This window comes from Andrena cerasifolii, chromosome 1 (genome assembly GCF_050908995.1).
Source record: "Andrena cerasifolii isolate SP2316 chromosome 1, iyAndCera1_principal, whole genome shotgun sequence".
NCBI lineage: Eukaryota > Metazoa > Arthropoda > Insecta > Hymenoptera > Andrenidae > Andrena > Andrena cerasifolii.
The window spans coordinates 1,928,611-1,951,839 of record NC_135118.1 but is presented as its reverse complement, the minus strand read 5'-3'; the positions used below and the strand labels follow the sequence as shown (position 1 = coordinate 1,951,839).

The window sequence follows — 23,229 nt, the reverse complement described above, 5'->3', positions numbered from 1 at the left end:
AAAGTATTGAAGTTGTTTTCAATTTAACAAAAACGCAACAAAACCTTGAATTTTGTTACGTGTAAGAATGATTTTATAACACACATGTATCATCTTAGTTGAATCCAGTTTGTAAATAAAACTCCACATTTATGAAAATACTGCATACGGTTTTGTAAATTAGAATATAATTAAATATAATAAAAAAGAATAAGTTAATCCTTTGTTTCGATAATTTGTTAATAATCAAAAATCAAAATTAAATGTTACTTATTATTAATATAATACAGTGGTGGGCAAAAGTATCGGGGCACCCTTTAAAGCAGAATAACTTTTTTAAAATTGGTCCAAAGGACTTGAGTTTTTTTTTTGTTAGAAACTAGAAGAATTTGTTAGGTGACGCCTTTCGTTGTTTTGAGAAAAAAATGCAATTTGTCGGAAAGTCGGAATAGCGAAGAAAATAGTAAAGGTTGCTATTTCAACTTTTCTATATGAGCCTGTGAAGAAAACATGCTGAAAATTTCATGGAAAGAAGTCGATCGGGACACTCTAGGGTCCGAATATCAGGCCCAAATAGTATATCCCTATTGGCCGGCGCGACAACGTCGACCAATACAAAGTAAGCAAACGGGACACGGGTGGCGGGAGCCAATGCGAGCGAGGAACCCCTCCCCTCCTCCTGCCCCTGTGACATTTCAACCGCCGTCTTTCCACGGGCCACAATAGCTATGAGCTATAAACAGTTAAAAGTGGTGGAAATCACAGTTTCTGCTTATAAGTGTAATAAACCTAAAGATTTTACATATGGCGATGCCTGTAGCTTGTTCCCATGCAAAGGGAATTTTTAAATTTTCATTACAGGCTCAGATAAAAAAAGTTTAAAAAGCGGCCTTCACTATTTTCTTCACTATTCCGACAAATTGCAATTTTTTTGCAAAGCAACGAAACACGTGACCCAGTAAACTAATCCTTCTAGCTTCTGAAGGAAAAAAAACTCAAGTCGTTTGAACCAATTTTAAAAAAGATATTCACTTTTAAAGGGTGTCCTAATACTTTTGTCGTGGACTGTAGGTCGTAACGAAATCTTGATTTTTATGACTAATAATCATTAAATCAAATAATAATTATAAAGTTCAGATGGTCAAAAAGTGAGATTTGGGAGTAGTAAATATGAATGAGAATAAATCTAAGGCATTAAAATTGAAATTATTATAATATCGAAATATTAATCAGAGTAATTGTATAATACGAGCTAACGTAACAATCAATGTTACAGTGCAGGACGAAGAATGTAACTTTGTTGATCTCTAAAATCATTTTATCTGTTTCGTAATTATTAACAAAGTTGCAAAAGTGTAAATAATGTTGAAATTGTTTAAACCAATTCCTATTTCAAATTATTATTTTATTATATTATTAAGTTATTAATTTTTTAAAACACCCACTATGCAAAAGCTAAATTGAGATTTAATAAATAAAACAGACGTGCACTACAATAGACAGTAGATACATAAGGCTTGACTAACCAGAAATGAAGTAATGCATCAAAGGGAATAACAAACATTCACTATATTAACTATTATCAACTGGAAGACAAAACATCTCTTTAAAATAAATTTGATATCTATCATTATTAAACAAACATTTCATGTAATTTGAATACCACTAACCGATTAAATCTCTCATAAAAATGAAATTCTTTTTGTACAAAACCTGAATTCAACTAAGTAGGTGACAGATAACACCCAGCAAAATTAATCATAAGCTTGAGTAATGCTTAACACCTTCTGCACATACAATGTGCAATCCGAAAAGTATAAAATAATAATGACAATAATGAAAATGAAATAGATAAAGGATCCTTAAAGGATCGTATACAAAGTATTACACCTAACTGTATTATCTGAAATATCTATTCTATTCTCGTAATTGAAAAACATACATTTGTCTACAATTGTTGCATAGCATATTAAAAAGTATTTTCTGTACTAAATATTTTCACTTTATACAAAGATATTATGAACGTATCGATGTCGTATATGGAATATTCTGCCATCCTTAGTTAAAATGTCCTATCTAACATTTTGAAACAACCGAGAAAACTGAAGTTTTATCATTTATTTTGTATCGTCCTTATTTTCCTTCATTCAAATTCAAACATGTTGTCACTATTTCGTAACAGCCTAATATAATTTTTTGTAATAGGTGTACTGGTAGGTGATGTATTATTAACGTACCAATTAATTAATTGTTTTAGATAAGATATTATAACCATTTGGAAAGAAGTTAGGTTGAATACATTAGACTGTTTATAAATCTTTACGAAGCACGTAGAGTTTTCTAACTTTACTTAATAGGTAAAAGACGTGAGGAACTTCAAATATTTCAACATATCTCAAAAAATTAAAACATGCTAGATGAGACAGTTTAACTAAAGAGGGCAGTATTGTAGATGAAATAGAATTCGAAAAGCTATAGTAAAAGATTGGAATATGTATTCTGATTATAGTACTGTACTGTAACGCATAAAGCATATAATTAAAATATTTGAAATATAACATAATTTTGTATTTTGTACAATTATTAAAATATTTACAGTTGCATTTTGCAATTTTTACAGCATATCAATTTTTGTTATAGATATTTAGAGCAATCTTTAATAACTAATACTGTTACGTGTTTATATGTATGTGACTATTTTATAGCATGCAACTGGAGACGATTCAACAGGCATGTATTTATAGTTTTACTATAAAGTTATAAATGTATACATATTGTTGAAGTAAACAACAACCAAATTATGAAAGACATCATCATAAAATTTCAATACTTCAAATTTTAAAAACTAGTGTGAAATTATAATGCATGTCTAAATGTATGGTCTGTCATACCTATATCATATTCTATCAATAATTGCAACATTCCACATAATTTTTGCACAAAAAAATACATGAAATGTTAATGTCCGATTTGCTGAAATATTGCAGAGTCCTACAATAATATGATATCTTGAAAAGAATTTATAAAATTCAAGTAAATGTTGATGCGGTTTATGTTTTATTATACTATTCTTCTAACTATCATTATTTTAATGAATCTTTCAATATATAATTGACCTGTGTGGGTAAATATACCTACTAACTTCTGCATTACAATAAATCTTTCATTTCCAGAAACTTCAGCAGAACGAATCCATATTTATTTAAAATTTTTAACTCAAAATCGACTTGGGGAGTTAAAAGTATTTTCATGTATCCTGTGGAGATATGTATCTGTACATATGTATATATTTTTTGAAACCATTGTCAATTGTTTTCTATCTTATTTTTGTTAGTAGAAATCTAAAATAATAGTGTTTATAGATGTAAGTAATATAATGAAGTTGGAAATACCTAATTTTATACTCGTACAACTGTATGAAACTATAAAGCACAATTTTATGGACTGATAAACCTCATTTTTTGAATAAGCAATATTTCTCAAAATAGTTATTATGCGCAGGGCAGTTTTATTTGCTTAATTTTCAGCTTCAAAGTGAGTGTAGTAATATTCAAGATAATGTAATATTCAGTTTACTTTCTAGCTTCTTGCAAATTTTACACGATATCAGCCTCACTCATAAGTATTAAGAGCAAAGATTTTAAATGATTTTAATATATGTAAAAAAAGAAATACTTTCTGCAAAATGTGTAATTTTTTTACTGAATATTAAATTCAGAAAGCAGATAAGATGTTTCTTAAGTATATTTTGACCCATGTAATATTAAAGAAAAGTAATTAGGAGGAGTAAAAAATACTTAATCAACAAGTGTCAGAGCTTTGATCCTTTCAGTATAAAATGTGATTTTCACCTTCGAGAACATGTGTAAGAGTCTATTTAATCTTACTGGCCAGTAAGAAGTGAACAGTATCAATAAACATAATATGTTCTGGGTAGAAAACACATTAACAAAGGAATCAATTTTGTAAAAGACTTCTCTTATTGTACTTGTTACATTTTGTATCAAAAGAAGAGATATTATCACTATTGACACAGCTTGCGTTTATTGTTTTGTTATGTTCATAATTGTCAAAGGTGTTCCATGTGCATTGCTCCTATCTCCACGCAATATCAACATTTTTGGATCATAAATTGATGCACATTTTTTAATACTTCTGGCTTGTTCCATATTTTCTGCTATACAAATATTCTATTACCTGGCATGAATTTATTAAATTATTTCCCCCCAAACAAACATCCACATTTTACATATAAATAGTTCATTTCCCGATCCACGTTTATCAAGCTGTTTTGCTCTTACTGTGTACTAGAATCACTCAAATCTCAGTCCCCATTTTAAAGCTCCATGTATGTGAAAGAAAAATAATTGCAATTGACACAATACGTTAAAAATAACTTTCTTACTGGTATTCATATACAGTGGCTCACAGCCATAATCGTAAACTTTTTTAAAATTAATCCAAACGACTTGTGTTTGTTTTAGAAGCTAGAAGGATTAGTTTGCTAAGTGACGTGTTTCGTCGTTTTGGAAAAAATGCACTTGGTTGGAATAGCAAAAAAAATAAAAAAGGTCGTTTTTTCAACTTCTTTTTGTGAGCCTGTAATGAAAATTAAAAAAAAAAACATTTGTAGATTGAAGTAAGTTGTATGCGTGTCTAAAATTTCATGAAAATCGGGTAACGTTGCTCTGAGCTATAAACGCTTAAAGATTGCAGAATTTAGGTCGAGAATCGCTGATTTTGGAAATTTCCACGATTCTCGACCTTATTCTGCAATCTTTAAGCGTTTATAGCTCAGAGCAACGTTAACCGATTTTCATGAAATTTTAGACACGTATACAACTTACTTCAATCTACAAATGCTTTTTTTCAACTTTCATTACAGGCTCACAAAAAAAACACTTAGCAAACTAATCCTTCTAGCTTCTAAAAAAAACTCAAGTCGTTTGGATTAATTTAAAAAATGTTATGCGATTTTAAAGAGTGTACGATTATGGCTATGAGCCACTGTACCTACTTTTTCTTCTATTCTTTGAACGAGGTTCCTCAATTAAATTGCTATCAGCATATTATTGAATTGCATAGAATTAATTTCTGGCGGTTTGTAATATTTACTTATTCATGGACTTCGTAATTTGTATATTTTAAACATTATTATTCTTTATACATTTTTTATATGACACACAGATATTTAATCGTCTTGAATATAGATGTTAGTAAGGCTAATATTTCTACTAACAAGTCTCAGTTGTTAATTTAACTGATCATTGCTAAACTATTATTACTGAAAATTCTATTTGAATACAGGATATTTACGGTTGAAATGAAAAAGTTACAGCTTATTAGAAATATTGAAATTTTAGATCAATATCTATATTTCTTCTAAATACCTTTCTTTGCCCATTCATGCTTTTCCACAAGTAACGCGATAACTTGTTTATATTATTTTGTATTGTATTAATAAGCTTTTGTGAGTATTAATATACATTTTCAAATTTTGTATAGTGCATGATAATTCAATATTACCAATATTGAATACTTCAAAGAAATTTCTGTGTTGCCTTCTCTATCACGAAACTCCAAATTTCTAGTTTACGATAAAAAATAATTCTTTAACCCTCGGAAGACGAATGGTGGACATGGTCATTGGTACACAGGTTTCGCGAAGAAATTGCATACAAAATGAATGAATTAATTAAAATTACAAATATGTATATACATAATAAGAAATTATTTATGTACATTTGATACATAAAATAGGTGTGTCTCCTGTATGATTTTTACATATAATGTTACTGCAATTTTAGCATCGTATACTACATTTTGTGTCATTGCCGACACAAATATAACATTGGGATCGACTTTGTCAGAGTCGGATCAAAATGACCCTGCATTCGTTGTACGAGGGTTAGTAATCAGCTATAATGCACACGGGATACTAATATATAATAACAGCAAGATACGTTACATTCTTTCTAAGTAACAAAACAACAATATGTCTAGTGACAATTGAATAATAATTAGATCTACAAAGAATATCACTTTTATGAAAAAGTTACTTTTGTGAAGTATGCGCAAGCTGACAATCTACTTTAAACAGTTAATAACGTTAGCGAACAAGTTTCAATGATAAAATATATCAATAGAAAAAATAAAATTGACCGATTCTGTGGTATTCAATATTTCATATCTTCCTTACGAAATTGTGCACTAAAAGTAATTCAGAATTAAAAACTATACTCACAATATTGGCAATTGTATGTACAAAATATTTGGTGAAATTCAAAACCTTTTTATGAATTAATAATTTTTTACAATTAAATAAAATTGAATAAGCACGATAGCAAATACTTTGAGTTTACTACATTACGTAGCATATTTTCATGTACATAGTAGGGCTGGGACTATTTGGCGAATATTTGAATACTTCAGTTGCTCAATTATTTGGCGAATGTAATTCGAATATTTAAGCATTCGAATACTGATGTATTCGAATAGTATGGTGTGAATTATAAATCAAGTTCTTTAGGTTCATTTGTCAGGATTAAATCTTGTAAGTTAATTTTGACCCACTTCACACCATACTATTCGAATACACCAGTATTCGAATGTTATTATTCGAATACTCAAATATTGGAAGTTTATTCGTAGCATTCCAATACTCAAATATTAGAATTTTAGTCGTAGCATTCGAATACTTGTAAAATATTTGAATATTAAATTATTCGAATAGTCCGAGCTCTAATACATAGCTCATAATAACATCTGAATGGGGATGGAGGGAAGCAGAAAAAGTAGAGAAAATACAGGAGAAATACATAAGGTGGACTTTAGGTTTGGACTTCAATACACCAGCATATTTAATTTTGGAGGAAACACAAACAGACAAAGTAAGGACAGAAACGGGGAAAAGAGCAATAAAATATGAGGAGAAAACGAAACGTCTAAATAAGAATAAAATAGTACAAGAATGCTGAAGGGAAATAGACGCGAAACAAAAAGAGAAAAAGTCGAAATGGGAGGAAATGAGAGGCGCATACTACAGGCAAAAAATGATGGATATTCAAGAAATGGAAACAGAAAGAAGGAGGGGAAGAGAGTTTGATGAGGAACCAGCGCAAAGAGACAGGGCAGAGCAGGTTGAATGGCAATACGACAGAATACTAGGAGGCAGATATATAACACACATTATACAGAAATTAGGGATAACCAGAGAGCAAATTACCTAGACCAAAATTACAGAGGCAGAGATCAAAGCATGATCGCAAGGTTCAGATGTGGGAACGAAGAGCGTGGAAGCAAGTACTGGAAGGAAGAAAAAGAGACAGTATGCAGCAGTGGCGGATTTAACAGAGCGGCTGATGAGCACTTGCCACCTGGGCCCCTGCACAGAAGGCCTCCGCAGGGCCCTATGACCAAAAAACAAAATTATGATTAGGTATAGGTATCCAAACACTACACTTTCTTTTCGTATTACTACACTTGGCCCGTTTTTAGTATACTACATCTGCATTTTCCCAAACAACGGACCCCTGCCCACAAGACCCACCTAGGACCCTATCTTCAAAAAAAATTAACTTTAACGAAACGCTATATTCTGTTCTGTACTACTACACTTAGCCCATTTTTAGTATACTACCTCTTCATTTTTTGCCAAAAATGGGCCCCGCAGAACATATGCCACCTGGGCCTTTTTTTCTTAAATCCGCCACTGGTATGCAGACTATGCAATGGGGCTAGAGAGACGCTGGGTCACATGCTACAAGACTGTAAGGAGCTGAAAAGAGAAAATTCAACGATAAGAGGGATACCAAAGGGAGAAGAAGGAGCGGAGTGGATGCGCATGGTTCTGGAAAAAAAGGAGAAGAAAAGAAGAACAAGATGAAGGAAGAAATCAAAGCAAAAGCACAATCTTCAGTTAACAGTCCCAGAAACACTTACACGCATAATGCATGTAAACCCATTTTGAGGCCGAAAGGCAAAAAATAAACCTATTTACTACTAATAACATCTGAATTAATAGTTTCATGCTTCCCTATTTCTTTTCACTAAATTGACAGAGTGTAATTTGAATATATTTAAACACTCTTGCAATTATTTGAATCCTTTTAATAGGAATACTTTTCCTTAGCTTCTTACGACTACTTTAACTCTGCGGGAGGCGCTACTGGGTAAAATTTACCACAGAAGCGCTAGTTGCGAAAATATGAAGACTCTTTGAGTTTTGTTACAATTTTTTAAAGAACTTTAATAAAGATTTTAAGATATTTCATAAATTTTGTTTGATTCTTAAAACACTGTACTTCAACATAAAAATTACAAAGTTAAAAAAAAATATTCTGAAACCGTGGTTCTTATATTTCAATTTTGTGTATTTTAAACCCAGTAGCGTCAACCTGTGCTACAATATGGGGTGCGCCTCCCGCCGGGTTAAACGAGCATGTAGTTTCGCTTCAATTTCCTTCCTCGCAGTTGATAACAATACTGACAAAATGCCCATGGTATACGTTTTAAAAATTAAAATTAACTTCTTAGCAAGAATCATGTGACTCGTTAATAAGCGATATAGAAGAAATTTAGTGCAAGCATTAGTAACAACTTAAAAAAACACTTGACTAGTATAGAACGCAGGTCTAAATATCATTTAATCTTTGCTTTAAAACATATTTGGCATAAACTCTTTAAATAATATTACACTATGGCTTAGTATTTCCTGTATTTAATTTTATGATAACTTTATGATTTTCTGGTGCTTTCGCTTTATTCGGATTCATGTGCTATTGATTCATTCTCCAAACTTTTCGAGTCCTGATAAAATGGAATAAAAATGAAAAGAATAATGCAAGTAAAATAGAATTCGTAAGTAGAAATCCTTTTCTAAACAACTGATTGATTTCCCAAGTATTTCAGCCATATAAATTGCTAATAACTTAGTTTCGATATTGACGTTAATTGTTCCGAATATATATATACATAACAGCCATGCGAAACGTCGTTATATTATCACGTATAATATTTCTCAGTTAATCTAATACGTTTACACTAGTTATCTTCAAATCTATCTTAATATTTACAAAGCTGCAGTCATTTGAAAGTGTATATAGCTTCGCGTGGAAGAACAAAGTATTATCTCAATATTTGAACAATCGAATGACCTTGGATTTGTTCTTTACAATTAATGTTGTATTGCTTATTTATATAAATTTGAGAACTGTAATTTTACAATAAATTACAATAATATTTCGCGTGTATGGAACAAACAAATTTGCTCCTGATGTACTTATGTAATAATAAGAAAATAACATCAAATTATCAACTCATTTGATGTAGTCTACATTTTCCTGAAACTTGTGATTCTAACTTTTCGCTCGTAATTATTGCTGTGTGCCTAATTACTGAAAGGAATAAATTTTAATTCCGTCAAACTCCATTTTCACTTTATTAACAAGCATCATTAGCTAAACGTAATAAACGTAAAAGAAGTAGGAAAAGGAAAAGAATAATCCGCGACAACTCTTGAGGTTAAGTAATAACGATCAGTAACCTAACCTAGAAACAGACACTTACATGTCGCGTATGAACAGGAACGTGTAGAAAATCACGAACTTTTCAACAGCTGAAGGAACGGGAGAAAGAGAAAAAATGCATCTAACAAATTGATTAACATAAATAATTGGAAGTATAGCTATAACTACCGCATGTTATTACACTGTTTTCAATTCATTTACCTTCTTGGTGCAATACGTGCATTTCAGAATACACAGGCTTGTAATTCCACCATTCGAAAATTTCATCTTTGGTTAAAAAGCTGTGCATAAAAGAAACCAGCTCGTTTCATTGGCAAATATCTTTAATTAACATCGATAATTCAAAGTAGGAACAGAAAATATATACTTCTTTCGTTTCTTCTACCAAACCCCCCACCCCTTATCGGCCGTCCTGCTTTCTTTCCTTTCGCTCTCCTTCTCTTTGTCTCTAGCTGCTCGAAATGTATGTATTGCAAGGAACAAATGACCATACTTGTGTGTAAAAGTTACGTATAAAAGTTTCAACTCACCAGGTATTTTTCATTGTCATGCACTTGACTGCGAGTCCTGTCAAACACTTGACGAAAATGTACAGAGCACGGATATTTTCCAGCGATATCGTTAAACTGTTACCACGTATTGCCTGCGAAAAATCTTGATTCCTTTCCTTTCTCTTCTTTCGACGGGGTTCACACAATTTCCACTGTTTATTTCCTCTTAAAATCCGCCGACCTCACTAAACTGAGACGTGCCTGACACCTATTCCGTTGGTGGTCAACAGTGTGGCCGCGATAATGGAAAAATAAACAGATCGTGACCATGAAATGAAATATTTAACTGCGCGCGTGATAAAATCCCGATCGGTGTAGAACACTGGAGCAATCTTCGTTAAAACTAAACTCCAAGTATGATTCCCACGCCCCTGAAGTACCGACCGTATTTCACACGTGGACACTTGTATCTTTTCGTGAACACGAGCGGTTAAAATGTCGGACTCCCACGCCACCACCTTCAGACAATTACACGTAACGGTTGACACTATACCGACACTGTAGCAATGACACAATGTCCACAGCACACCATAGCACGATTATTCCGAGTTATCACCGGTACAGGGGAGCACAGGCAGAACGAGAAATATCATGCGTAATCACGATAAATCCGAAATCCGTAATCCGTAATCCGTCCATTTGTCCAGCTAGTCGCCTGTTACAAGGAAGCAGGCTGACCGTTTCTCGGTGGAAATTTCTGTTACTTTCGTATGGTTAGATGGATACCATTGAGGCACAGTACACTCCTGATGCATAAGCGAACGAACAATCACGTCCTTGTCGCAGAAAGTGCTGATGCGCTGTTTGGGAGCATAGAATCGCACAGGCTATAAAACGCGTAAGATTTCCAAGGAAAATCGAAAAATGCCAATGGCTACCGTTTGTTTTCTTTCATTCGCTGATTCGCTTGATCGTTCATATACGAATACGTTGAGTCGGGTTTAATCGGGACAAATCGGCTCGATTCAGGTTATGGCCATCGGGGACTTGAGAGCATGCTTTGCATGACGCGGCCGACGACAGGTATATCACGTGGTTCGGTCGCGTCCTTTCTCAATCGGAACGTCACTGATATAGTCCTTTTCGATTGACTCGTTCGAGATATACACTTGGGGGCGTGCGGGCGGTCGGGAGTTAGGGGGAGGGGGGGGAGTAGTCCAGTGTTCAGAGGTTGTCGGCGACTTCTCGCCCCCGTGTGAATAAGCTGTTCAATGTGTGCTCGATTATTGGTGCGATCGAGTACGTACACTAGTAGACATGCTGCATATACATCGTGTTCTGGCGCCGTCGGCGCTGCTGCTGCGGACGGAGAAGGCCGGAGTAATAAAACTGGCTGACACCCCCGCGAAAGCGCTGCAATGAACTCGCCCGGTTCGAAGGGTCAAAAGCACCGCGACAAAATAATAACAGAACGCAGCCGCCACCACCGTCGTCGTCGCCACCGCCGCCGTCGTCGTCGTGTGGGCTGGGGGGTCAGCAGCGTCGCCGCCGTTACCGCCGTCACGAGCGACCTTCTTAAAGCGAGCCGTTGCTGTTGCTGTTGTCGTTGCCGCCGCCGCCGCGAGAAAAACGGCGCGACGCCCCGACGCGGCGGAAAGTTGTCAAAACAGCACAACGTCGCACGCTACTGCTGCTTCTACCGCTGCTACTTCTGCCGCCGCCGCCACCGCCGCTGCTGCTGCTGCTGCTGCTGCTACCACTACTACTACTACTACTACTGCTAATGCTGTTCCACCTTCTCCTCCTCCTCCTTCGCCGTCTCCTCCTTCTCCTTTTCCTTCTACTGCTGTTGTTATTGCTATTGCTGCTGCTCTTGCTGGTGGTTGTTCGCGGCCGCGGGTTTTGGCGGGTTTCCACGAGTGACGAGCGCGCACACCACTGGCACACACCGCGGCCGCCGTGCATTCACCTCGTCCTCACACCTTGCGCTACCGCTGTCGCCGTCGCTGTCGCCACCGCCACCACTTTTAATGTTGTTATTATCCCCTCTGTCCTTAATATAGTCCTTACTATTGCCACATTCGATATGTTTCCTCCATAAGATCTTGATACCCCGTGCCGCCGACTTTGGCTGTCGCGAACGTTTGCTCGTGCAATACGATTCAACTGAGAATCACTTCGCCACGCTACTTTCTGACACGCGTGAAAATTACACACCCCCAAACTAACCTTACCGCCCCTGGAACAACCGATTCCATATACTGACTCGCAATGTAACGCATGCAAACCGTTTAACGTCCTTTCACTAGACACGAGATTTGTATCCCCTAATCGCGGAGATACCGCATCACTTTCACGAGCGAACATGGAGCTCGATCCATGCCGAGTGTTTTGCGAAATGTCCGCATCTCCATTTTGTGGCGCTTCTAATCTGTCGTTCCCCTCTGCCCCTTTATACTTTCTCCTTTTCTGTGTTGTCTTCGCTCTTGGCTTGCTACCAGGCTTGCCACCTTCATGCGTAACGTAAATTTATATGCGCCTCTAATTTTTGTATTTTTTTCATTGTTAAATACGAATTGGATAACGTTTCGTGCCATTGCCCCCCTCTGGTTAAAACTATTCTTCGTTCACGATTAATAAATAATTGCTACATTGAAATTTGTTAGATTATCGTTTCGTTTATTTACTTTCTCCAATTTTATCGTTGGTCATCTTTCATTCATAAATTTTCTACATACATATGTACACTTGGCGTTAGAATCGGCTTTCCTTCGGAAATTTGGCAACGTTGCATGTAGGCCCCCCTATCGGCCGATTTCTTCACCTCCAGCCTCCAGTAATCTTCCAGTTAGAGTTATGTGCAGTTATGTGGCACATAACTGCCACATGCCCGTTTCTTTGCCTCCGGTTAAGAGCGATCTGCCAGTTATTTTCCAGTTAATTTTATCGGAGGTTCGGACACCGATTAACTGCCAGAAGTGCCAGTTAGTGCGTTTTTGCAGTAGTAGGGGAAGTAGGAAATATGGAGCAGAGAACAGAGTTATGCTTGTGGATTGTTCTGGACGCTATTGTTTAAAAGCGATTTTATTATTGCGGAAAAAGGCGCTTCAACGAAAAATGGATATGATTGTGAATATTAACATTTTCGAGCATGTGGAGGATGAAGAAGACGAAGAAATATTTTGTAGAGTTAGACGACCATACCTGTATCCTAAGAGTGAGGAGAGATCATTTAGATTGCTGGTACAATGTATGTAGATTTCCGATGTCGTTTTCGATTCAAGAAGGACAGTGATGTTAATTAAAGAAGCAATCGTTATAATAATACATTGTAATACAATATTACTTATTTCATACGTTTACAATAATTTATTTATTTATTACTAGATAACAACCCATTTATCACATCATAATAACATGAAAAGACGTAATTTAGAGAACGGTCGAAAAAGGTAAAATTAAAATATAAAATACCAAAGAAAATAACTGAGATGAAATAAAATGAACAGATATGACTATACCGGTATTAATTGCAAATTAATCATCCAGTATGCACGTAACTGAGTTTTGGAATGTATAAAAGTAGCGAAAATATCAATATTATGGCACAATTATGTTTGCCGTACAGAGTAACAATATTTTTATTAAACAAATTTTACAAATCAATTATTTTTAAAAATTCCGTTACTGATGAATTAATTGAACAGCCGGGCAATTAGCAATTCACAAGCAGCAAATTCATTCACATTTTGTACATTTTTGAACAAAAGACCTGTAACATATATCATAATTAAAAAAAAAAGAAAAAACTTGGAGACTAAACACTGGAATGGTATTCGATCATACAATCAATTAACCATAATAATATTTCAATTATGAAATAAAACTAAATGAATGAAAACCTACTTGCACATTAAGTGAAAAATATCTTTTTCGATTCTGGAAAATTTCATCAATATTCGGGAATCTCGTGGACACTAATCTGATGTGTGTAGGTATTATCGATGGTTCCATCGATACCAGGAATACCTTCATAGGATACCTTCATTTCATTTCTCAAGATCATTGCAAAATTGATGATTCTCCTTGCATGCTTCGAGATCCCTTGGTAGTTTTATATTATCCAAAATTAAGCTGGCAAGTAAGCGACTTACACAAAAAATAATTCTGGATTAGCTTCTGCCCAGCAACAGCTGTAAATATTTTTTAAAGAATTTCCTAAATACACGCTCTTCAATTCTGAATATTTCAGATGTTAAAAATAGAATATTATAATTCTAAATTACCTGAAAACTTGCAGTTGCATATTACCGCATGCATTCAAGTAGTTGCAATTGCGGTAGAATGGACAAGCCACAGTTGTCAATTTTCGCAAGTCCTTCGTGGATCGTTCGTAAGATACCATAGAGTACGGGAGACCTTGCCAAATCGATAACGCCTTTTGAATTCATCTTCATCGTAATGTTCGAAAGGATTTTGCCTTTCACGAATAGAACCACCAATAACAGGTCTATTGTCCGCTATATCATCATCTATATCATCGATATCGCTAATATCAATATCCTCAATATCGCTAATATTAATATTTTCAATATCAATGTATTCAGGATCCATTAAATCTATTTTTCACTGAAGTTTCACTGCACTTGCGTTTTCGCTCACTTTACACTCGCTTCCTTTACCAAGTAATGGCGTTGAATGGCGTTGTTAATACGTATTTTAGCGGGGATTTTGGGGCGCGGACGCGGGTTGGTGCCCGTGGAGCGCTGACCGCTCTGCTCGTCGGAGTGCGGGTGTTTTAAATTAAAATAAAATACAAGTAAACTATTTACAAGTTAAACTTTGGAGTTTATTCCCGATATCAATTCGAACTGTTCAGAAAGGCAGTTAGTGATGGAGTGCCAGTAGCGTTACAGAAATAGCTCCGAGCTCGTCGACGAAGTCGACGACAAGATCCTCCTGGTCCTCCCATAGATCGTTGCACTCCAATCAGAACGATTCTTCAAGCTTCATCGGTGGGTTGTCCTTGCCCCTTCCTTCACGCTCCCCTCCACTCTCGGCTGGTGGTCAAAGCACGTTTTCCGATACATAGTTTACATAGGCTACATACATTACATACACATCTAATTGTAAAAGATAGGTAAGCGCAACCCTGAGGGTCAAGAAGACGTCATCCGAACAAAGTTTATGACTTTCGGCCTGTCTCACCGGAGTTTTTACCCTTACAGTACACCGGCAATTACACAGTACAACAGCCATCTGGACTTGTAACATTCAATAGCCGTTTCTTATAGATTTTCGGGCCCTGAAAACGAATCCGCAACCCATTTGTCGCCATCACCCTCAGTTTTTGAGAAAATCGATTTTGGGAAAAACTGCAAATTTTCAACTTTCAGCATCTTTTGTGTCGAAACGGTAATAGTTATTCGATTGTTCGTTGCGTCAAATTATTCTATGAACCCAACCGAATACAACGATATAATTTATTATTGCATTATAAACATTTAAATATGTTTAAACAACGATCAAAGGGAAAAGGGCACTCGAAATGCACCAATTTTTGTAGATATTTTTCAATTTATTTCCAAAACTAAGGGTCTGGGAGAAAATCTGAGTACATCACGCGATGCAGCAGACATTTTTCCTTCGGAAAGCGTCAACAGAAGTGGTAAGTCACGTTTTTTTTTCAATACAGAAGCGAAATAGTTTGGCAAAACGTGCGGTGCCGACAGTGGTACTCACGCGCGTTAAGCGATTGTGTTACGCTGACCGGCAGTGGATCGCGCGCCGACGTTGACTACCACTGTCGCCGCCGCACGTTTTGCCAAACTATTTCGCTTCTGTATTTAAAACAAAACGAGACTTGCCACTGCTGTCGATGCTTTTCGAAGGAAAAATGTCTGCTGCATCGCGTGATGTACTCAGATTTTCTCCCAGACCCTTAGTTTTGGAAATAAATTGAAAGATATCTTCAAAAATTGGTGCATTTCGAGTGCCCTTTTCCCTTTGATCGTTGTTTAAACATATTTAAATGTTTATAATGTGATAATAAATTATATCGTTGTATTCGGGTGGGTTCATAGAATAATTTGACGCAACGAACAATCGAATAACTATTACCGTTTCGACACAAAAGATGCTCAAAGTTAAAAATTTGCAGTTTTTTTTTTCAAAATTGATTTCCTCAAAAACTGAGGGTGATGGCGACAAACGGGTTGCGGATTCGTTTTCAGGGCACGAAAACCTATAAGAAACGGCTATTGAATGTTACAAGTCCGAAAAAAAGTCAAAATTTGTTGTACTGTGTTATTGAAAGGGAGGACAGAATTTTAAGTGGTTTTACGACACGAGCCGCTGTCCGCTCGACGAAACTTGGCACGCAGATGTGAAAGGAAAAGTTAAAGCACTTTACTATCCTCGCCTGGCGTAACTGTAATTTTGAAAGTTATTGAATGCAATCTCAGGCTTTCGTACGCCTTCTGAGTTCAGGTGTCAGCTACTAATATTGTACGAGCACGCTCAAGAAGCACAACGCGCTCTACGTGTTTATGAGTCCTGGCAATAAACACTTCCCCGTCCTTCGTTTCAAATCTCGCTTCTTCATACACTAAATATCGATTACATACAAGTTCGAAGCCACGTTCAAGCGATAGCGTATCAGCGTATAAGATGGACTTAAGTCATCTAAAATGTTGACTTGAAAATATAACCGTAACCTCACTTTGCGAGAATAAGATCGTCTTAAGGTATTATTTGACTGAGAATACATACGCACTTAAGCCATGCTTAAGAAGTGTTAAGAAGCGACTGAAAATCTCGAACAAATGAAGATTTTTCAACAAAGTAAATGCTTGAGTCGATGCTTAAGGCGGTATTCTCAGTCGCTACTTATTCTTAAGCAAATGCTTAAGCATGCGGCATCCTCTACTAACCTAGTAGCTAGTAGAGGATGCCGAATGCTTAAGCATTTGCTTAAGAATAAGTAGCGACTGAGAATACCGCCCTTATTTCCCGACTAATAATCTGCACCGTTGGGAACGAAATGTGAGCACCGTAAAAACCGGTGCTGAGCTCATTCACGGCGCTGTTCAGCACCAAAAGTATTCACAATGGTGTCCAGCAACGAAAATATCGATGCTGAGGACAGAAAATATCGGTACTGCGCAGTGCGCACCGTTCACAACGGTGTTCTTGATGAACGCACACTGAAATAATTAATGCATTGCTATCTTACATCTTTGTTTTCCATGTTCGCCATTCGTTTTTATTTTCGATGCGCGCATGGTACACGGAACAAGGTCTGCTCCGTTGAGTTCGTGTTTGAAAATTAATGGATCTATCTGGTTGGCGTATTAATTAATAGTTTAATTATTAAGCTAAGAATAAGCCACATTAAAATCGGGCTAAAAAACAGTTCCGAATATGCTTTTACCAAATTTGAATTTCGAATGCAAATCTAACCTCTATTCATATCATTTTATTTAAACTTTTAATGTATAATAATTTATGAGGTCTATCCACATACGCATATGCAGACATACACTTTCTTGAATACCCAGTATACCGTGATGCATCTAAGTATATTTATTAATCTTTATTAATCATAAAATGTTTCTATTTTAGTAATACAGATATTTAATTTGAGTGATAAGATTTAATAACATAGATTCTTTAATTTTATCTACTTATTAGATACATATTAGTTTATCTAAAATCTATTTAGGTTTCGAAAAATTGATATTACCAAATGTATACATAATCAATTATTATATCCTATAATAATACTCCTACAAATTTAAGCTACTTTTGTGCTTCAATTAAGTGCAATACTTGACTCAACATTATTGATAATGCTTAATTATACCCCTTCAGTTTCTTTTGAAGATAACACATTTCTAACAGTCTGCAATAGCAAACATGGAAAACAAAGATGTAAGATAGCAATGCATCGATGCTTTCAGTGCGCGTTCATCAAGGACACCGTTGTGAACGGTGCTCAGCATCGATATTTTCGGTGCTGGACACCATTGTGAATGCTTTTGGTGCTGAACAGCGCCGCGAATGGGCCCAGCACCGGTTTTTACGGTGCTCACTTTTCGACATTTTTCCGTGTAGATGGGGTCTTAAGCAAACGCTTAAGGTGAACTTAAGAATAAGCAACGACTGAAAATACCGCCCCTACGATTTACCCATTGTGCAATTCTAATTCCTACCGCGAGTAGCGTCACAATAGGTTTCCAGATTTTACCGGTAAGGTTGCATGTGTCACTAAAATGGTAATGGGGTCGATGGGACCCCACAAGGACTCCACAGACGCGGGACAGAAAAATGCATTGAATGTTAGATCTACCATATACCTCGTCTGTGCTTAAAACCACTTAAAACGTAACTGGACGTGACAAAGATAAGAAAGAAAATCTATCTTACTCGAAAAATATCGTTTATTTTGCAAAGAACAGCAAAGAAGCTGAACTGTTGATGTTACATATATAAAAACTATCGCTTGGAGTGGTTCCCATAAAGCACTGGCTAACCTTTTTGTGAATAAGGGACATCGTCTTATTGCCAAACAATATCACCTGCAGACGTACAAGCGATCGAATTATTTATGAAGGGAGATACTTGTGCATTCGCTGACGAGATTTTGATAGATAATATTGACAGGAAGGGAAAAGAAATTGAATTTTTATAACTTTAAACCAAAGGATATCATAAATGTTTTAATATACGTATATAGTTAACAATGTCATATTATTGTGACGTATGTTCATTGAACTTCGCTTGCAAAGCTACTCAGAAAAGCCATGTTAGTGGGAAGAAGCATAATAAGAGACTTGAATATATTCAACTTATGGAAAGATCAGTAGTTGTGTCACCATTACCAAAGTCTATTTGTCAGTTTGCGCTTTTCGATTTCTTTCAACAATATGGCACGATTCGGTGGCATCGAATAGGTCCAAAGTTTCTTATTATGGAGTTCAACGACAGGTAACAACATGTACAAACCTACTCGACACGTTTATTGACGCTAAATAATTTAAACTAAAAGTTCGTTTTGTACAAATTATTTTAATGACTTCGACAGTAACAGATACATTTATAATTATAATCTGCAAATTTATAAGTATAATTTCATATAACTATGATTGTAATGATTGTTTACGTTTGGAACGTTCATGTAAACTTTTGATATTGTAGAAAGTCGACCGATGCATTATTAAAGGAACCTGTTTGGCTAAATAATGTAAAATTAAACATAAGAAGAAGGCGAGTTTTGGAGAGTGAGTACTAATCAGGGAATTACAGATATTTGAGTTACTGTTTCGCTACAAAATTGATATATAGGGTAAAGGTACCAGTAGTTGACCATGTATTAGTGGTTGACAAACTTTTCAGAAAAACGTGAAAAAAAGGTTTTTAGAAGAGGCGAACTGTGGATATTAGAAGCCGCGGCGGGCTGTTTAAAAGAGATAGTTGCACTTCTAAAAACCTTATTTTTCAGGTTTTTCTGAAAAGTTGTCAACTACTGGTACTTTTACCCCAGGGGTGTGCGGGTACCCGACATTTCGGGCCTGGGATGGGCCGGAAACTTTCCAGCGGGATCGGGCGGGATCCCGATACTTTCGTATTGCTCGAGGTCCCGAAAGTTTCGGGATCCCGAGACTCGATTCGGGCTACAAGCATGACCGCTGCGAGCGGGCAATTTGATTTCAGGTCAGCTCGGCAAAACTCGGACGCGATCGGCTCGAAAGCCAGCTATTAAGAGGAGACCGAGACGGTAAGAATTATGCATAAGTACTGTGGCCCGATGGAAAGAAGACGGTTGAAATGTCACAGGGACAAGAAAGAGGGGTTCTTCGCTCGCATTGGCTCCCGCCGCCCGTGTCCCGTTTGCTTACTTTGTATTCGTCGACGTTGTCGCTCCAGCCAATACGGATGTACTATTCGGACCTGATATTCAGACCCTGGAGTTTCTGGACCGACTTCTTTCCATCAGAGCACAGTATCATTTATATCACTACCAGTGATAAGTTTTTACCTTTTTGTCTCCTGTTGAATCATAATTTGTATCTTATTATTTATTTACATATATATTTTCATTGCTACCGAATAGTCTGTGAATACTGAATATACGTAGTTAAATCAATACCATATTCAAAACTTGGGAGGAAGACTATTTTTAGTTCGACAATATTTTAAAATCTTAATAAAATAATTTTTTATTAAATGTATTATTTTATACATCTTATGTAAGTACGTATATGGACATATCCAGTATTCACAGACAAATTGGTAGCAATGAAAATACATATATATGTAAATGAATAATAAGATACAAATTATGATTCAACAGGAGACAGAAAGATAAAAATTTATCACTGGTATTGATATAAATAATACATAATTCTTTCCGTCTCAGTCTCCTGTTAATAGCTGGCTTTCGAGCCGACCTGAAATCAAATTGCCCGCTCATGGTGGTCATGCTTTTAGTCCGAATCGAGTCTCGGGATCCCGAAAACTTCGAGCAATATGAAAGTATCGGGACCATAGACATATATAGACGAAGCAGAAGCTGGGACTATTGGCGTGGGTAACGGTAGGCTTGGAGGGGAAAATGCAGAGGTCAGATACAGGCACGTCGGGTTAGCTTCGGAAGCATTCGGCATGCATATCCACTGCGTTACCCGATTTGCCTGTATCGCTCCCCTTACCGCGAATCTTACACCCCCCTCAGCTTACGCTCCGTCTATATATGTCATTGATCGGGACCCCGCCCGATCCCGCTCGCAATTTTCCAACTCGTCCCGAGGGCCGGGGATCCGAGCCTCGGGACGATCCGCGCACTCCTACTTTACCCTAATTAATGTGTGCTGTGGGTGCGTAGAAAACCAAATTGATGATCGGGATGTTGTACAGTTCCACTGTAAAAGCTACAATTTTCTTTACATATCTAGTTAAATAGATCTAACCTTTTTAATTTGTATATCCTTTAACTTGAAGATGTAGGAAAACCAAAACGAGCGAAGCAAAATAGTCCAACAGAAAATGCATGTCCGATATCTTACAATAACATAAAACACATATTCGAGGAAAACACTACGTTTGATAATCAGCTAGTAGCATTTTTAAATGCGGTACAACTTACCGATGCCGAAATTGAATCAAGATACGAATGTATTGTTACACAGCTAGACGAGATATTTAAACCTCTGTTTCCAAAGTGTAAATCGTATAAATTTGGCTCAACTCAAACGGGACTAGGCTTTAAAGAATGTGATTTAGATATATACATGGATATTGGTAAGATTTAAAAATTTTTTTGTTAAATTTCATTATTTTTTGCACTGTACAAATGTTTTACATTATGTTAGTATTCCGTACTAATATCATGTGATACATTTCATTCAAGGTGAGCCAATAGTTGAAACTAGAAGTCCATCAGCATGGACTATGTTCCTGATTTTTAAAAAAGTGAACAACCTCATGCACCGAATGCACCATGTTTTTTCTCACATAATATTAATTCCAAAGGCTAAAATGCCTATTATAAAATTTTGTTATCTCCAAACAAATGTCTTCTGTGATATTTCGTTTAAAAACAGCTTAGGTATACATAAAAGTTACCTATTGAAGTATTATATTTCTCTCGATGATAGAGTAAGATCATTAATGATGCTTATTAAATATTGGGCCAGACATTTTAAATTATCAGGTACAGGAAAAATGTCCAGTTTCGCTTTAATGTTATTAATTATTTTTTATCTTCAACAACCGTCAGTTAATATTATTCCTCCTTTGATCGAGCTGCAGAGAACTTGTCAGCCGCTAATTATAAATGGATGGCAGGTTAATTTTAATGAAAATGTAACGTTACCAACAATTACAAATACGAATAGTATTTCGCAGCTTCTTCACGGTTTCTTTTCTTTCTACGCAACATTCGAATTTAAATCATTGGTAATCTGTCCATTAGATGGAATGGCACATAATAAATCAGAATTTAAAGATACCGATAGTCTACCGCAATGTATGGATAGGTATAAAGTATGCATACAGATGGACGAGAATCTTAAATTAAATCTTAACAGACCGATGTGTGTTCAAGATCCTATAGAACTGTGTTATAATGTCACGGCAATTACACAGCTTACTCGATTAAACTCTTTTGTCCAATATTGTGCGATTGGCGCTGAAATTTGCGCAACGTCCAGTCAAAATGATTACAGAGATTTACTGAAAACTTTATTTACCACGGTAGTGAAAAATAAAACTATAAAAGATACATTTATAGTTATAATTCCTGGACAGGACTTTGTGCGTGTTAGTGAATTAAATGAAATGGAAACGTGTACGGATGTCACAGAAAAGGGAAAATTTACAAAGAGTGATTGGTATTTTACTGTTTTCAATATAGTCAGAGATATTTTGGAGAAAGTTTTCAAAGTACAAGTTGAAATTGTTAGCGATAATGTGGCAGAGAAACAGCAAAAACTTGAAATGCTGTCAGATGTTCACACAGAAAAACATCAATTGATTGTACTTTCTTGTACTGGAAGCCATCGTGTATGGTATAAAAGAAAACTTAGTAACATGGTTTTCGACCCCTGTTTGAGTTGCTTAGAAAAAGAGGCCCTTATGTCAGATAAAACAATAGAGAACAATGATAAAGAGAGTTCATCACAAAAAGTCAATTTAGAATTCATGTGTGAATTTCAGAAGACAATACACCCGCCAAAAGTCACTCTAGTTATAAGTAATGAAAATAGTGATCGTGGTGTTTTTCAAGATTTTGCGAGTTTTGCTAGGAGTAAGTTATGTCAAATAACACAACGAACATTGACGCATATGCAACAATTCAACAAGCGTTACTAAGTTATATCTGTATAATGTGAAAATACATTAATTTTTAGAAACACAGTGGACAATTCAAAACATTAACCCTATGAAAGTATGATTTCTTTTCAAAGATATTGTATTTCGTTTGTTCTATTACAAATTTTTCATCTAAATATACATACTAATCCTAATGATATTCATATAAATGATAGAAACGTAAATAAACCACGTAATATATTTATTCTAATCTTATTCTAAAATTGCCCTTACTATCATAATATCATATATAATTCAAATGCTTCTCCTCCATGACATTAAAAATATTAAAACCAATTAATGTGATACGATATATATATATAGGAATCCTTCAGTTTATTAATATTGTTTATAATATC

The 23,229-nt window shown here is 35.7% G+C and overlaps 2 protein-coding genes and 1 pseudogene across 2 annotated transcripts; 1 reads left to right on the top strand and 2 right to left on the bottom strand.

Moving 5' to 3' along the window:
- Positions 1-11,133: 11,133 nt before the first annotated feature.
- On the bottom strand, positions 11,134-12,370 carry LOC143374656 (uncharacterized). Its single transcript, XM_076822987.1, is given in 2 exon segments — positions 11,134-11,522; positions 11,562-12,370. Coding segments are annotated over 2 exon segments (618 nt in total). The 5' UTR covers positions 11,963-12,370; the 3' UTR covers positions 11,134-11,305.
- Positions 12,371-13,312: 942 nt separating this feature from the next.
- Positions 13,313-14,878, bottom strand: LOC143370605 (uncharacterized; annotated as a pseudogene).
- Positions 14,879-18,326: 3,448 nt separating this feature from the next.
- On the top strand, positions 18,327-22,915 carry LOC143378704 (speckle targeted PIP5K1A-regulated poly(A) polymerase). Its single transcript, XM_076830624.1, has 4 exons — positions 18,327-18,985; positions 19,196-19,278; positions 20,999-21,298; positions 21,408-22,915. Exons 1-4 carry the CDS (start codon positions 18,741-18,743, stop codon positions 22,868-22,870), a joined length of 2,091 nt encoding a protein of 696 aa, XP_076686739.1. The 5' UTR covers positions 18,327-18,740; the 3' UTR covers positions 22,871-22,915.
- Positions 22,916-23,229: the final 314 nt, after the last annotated feature.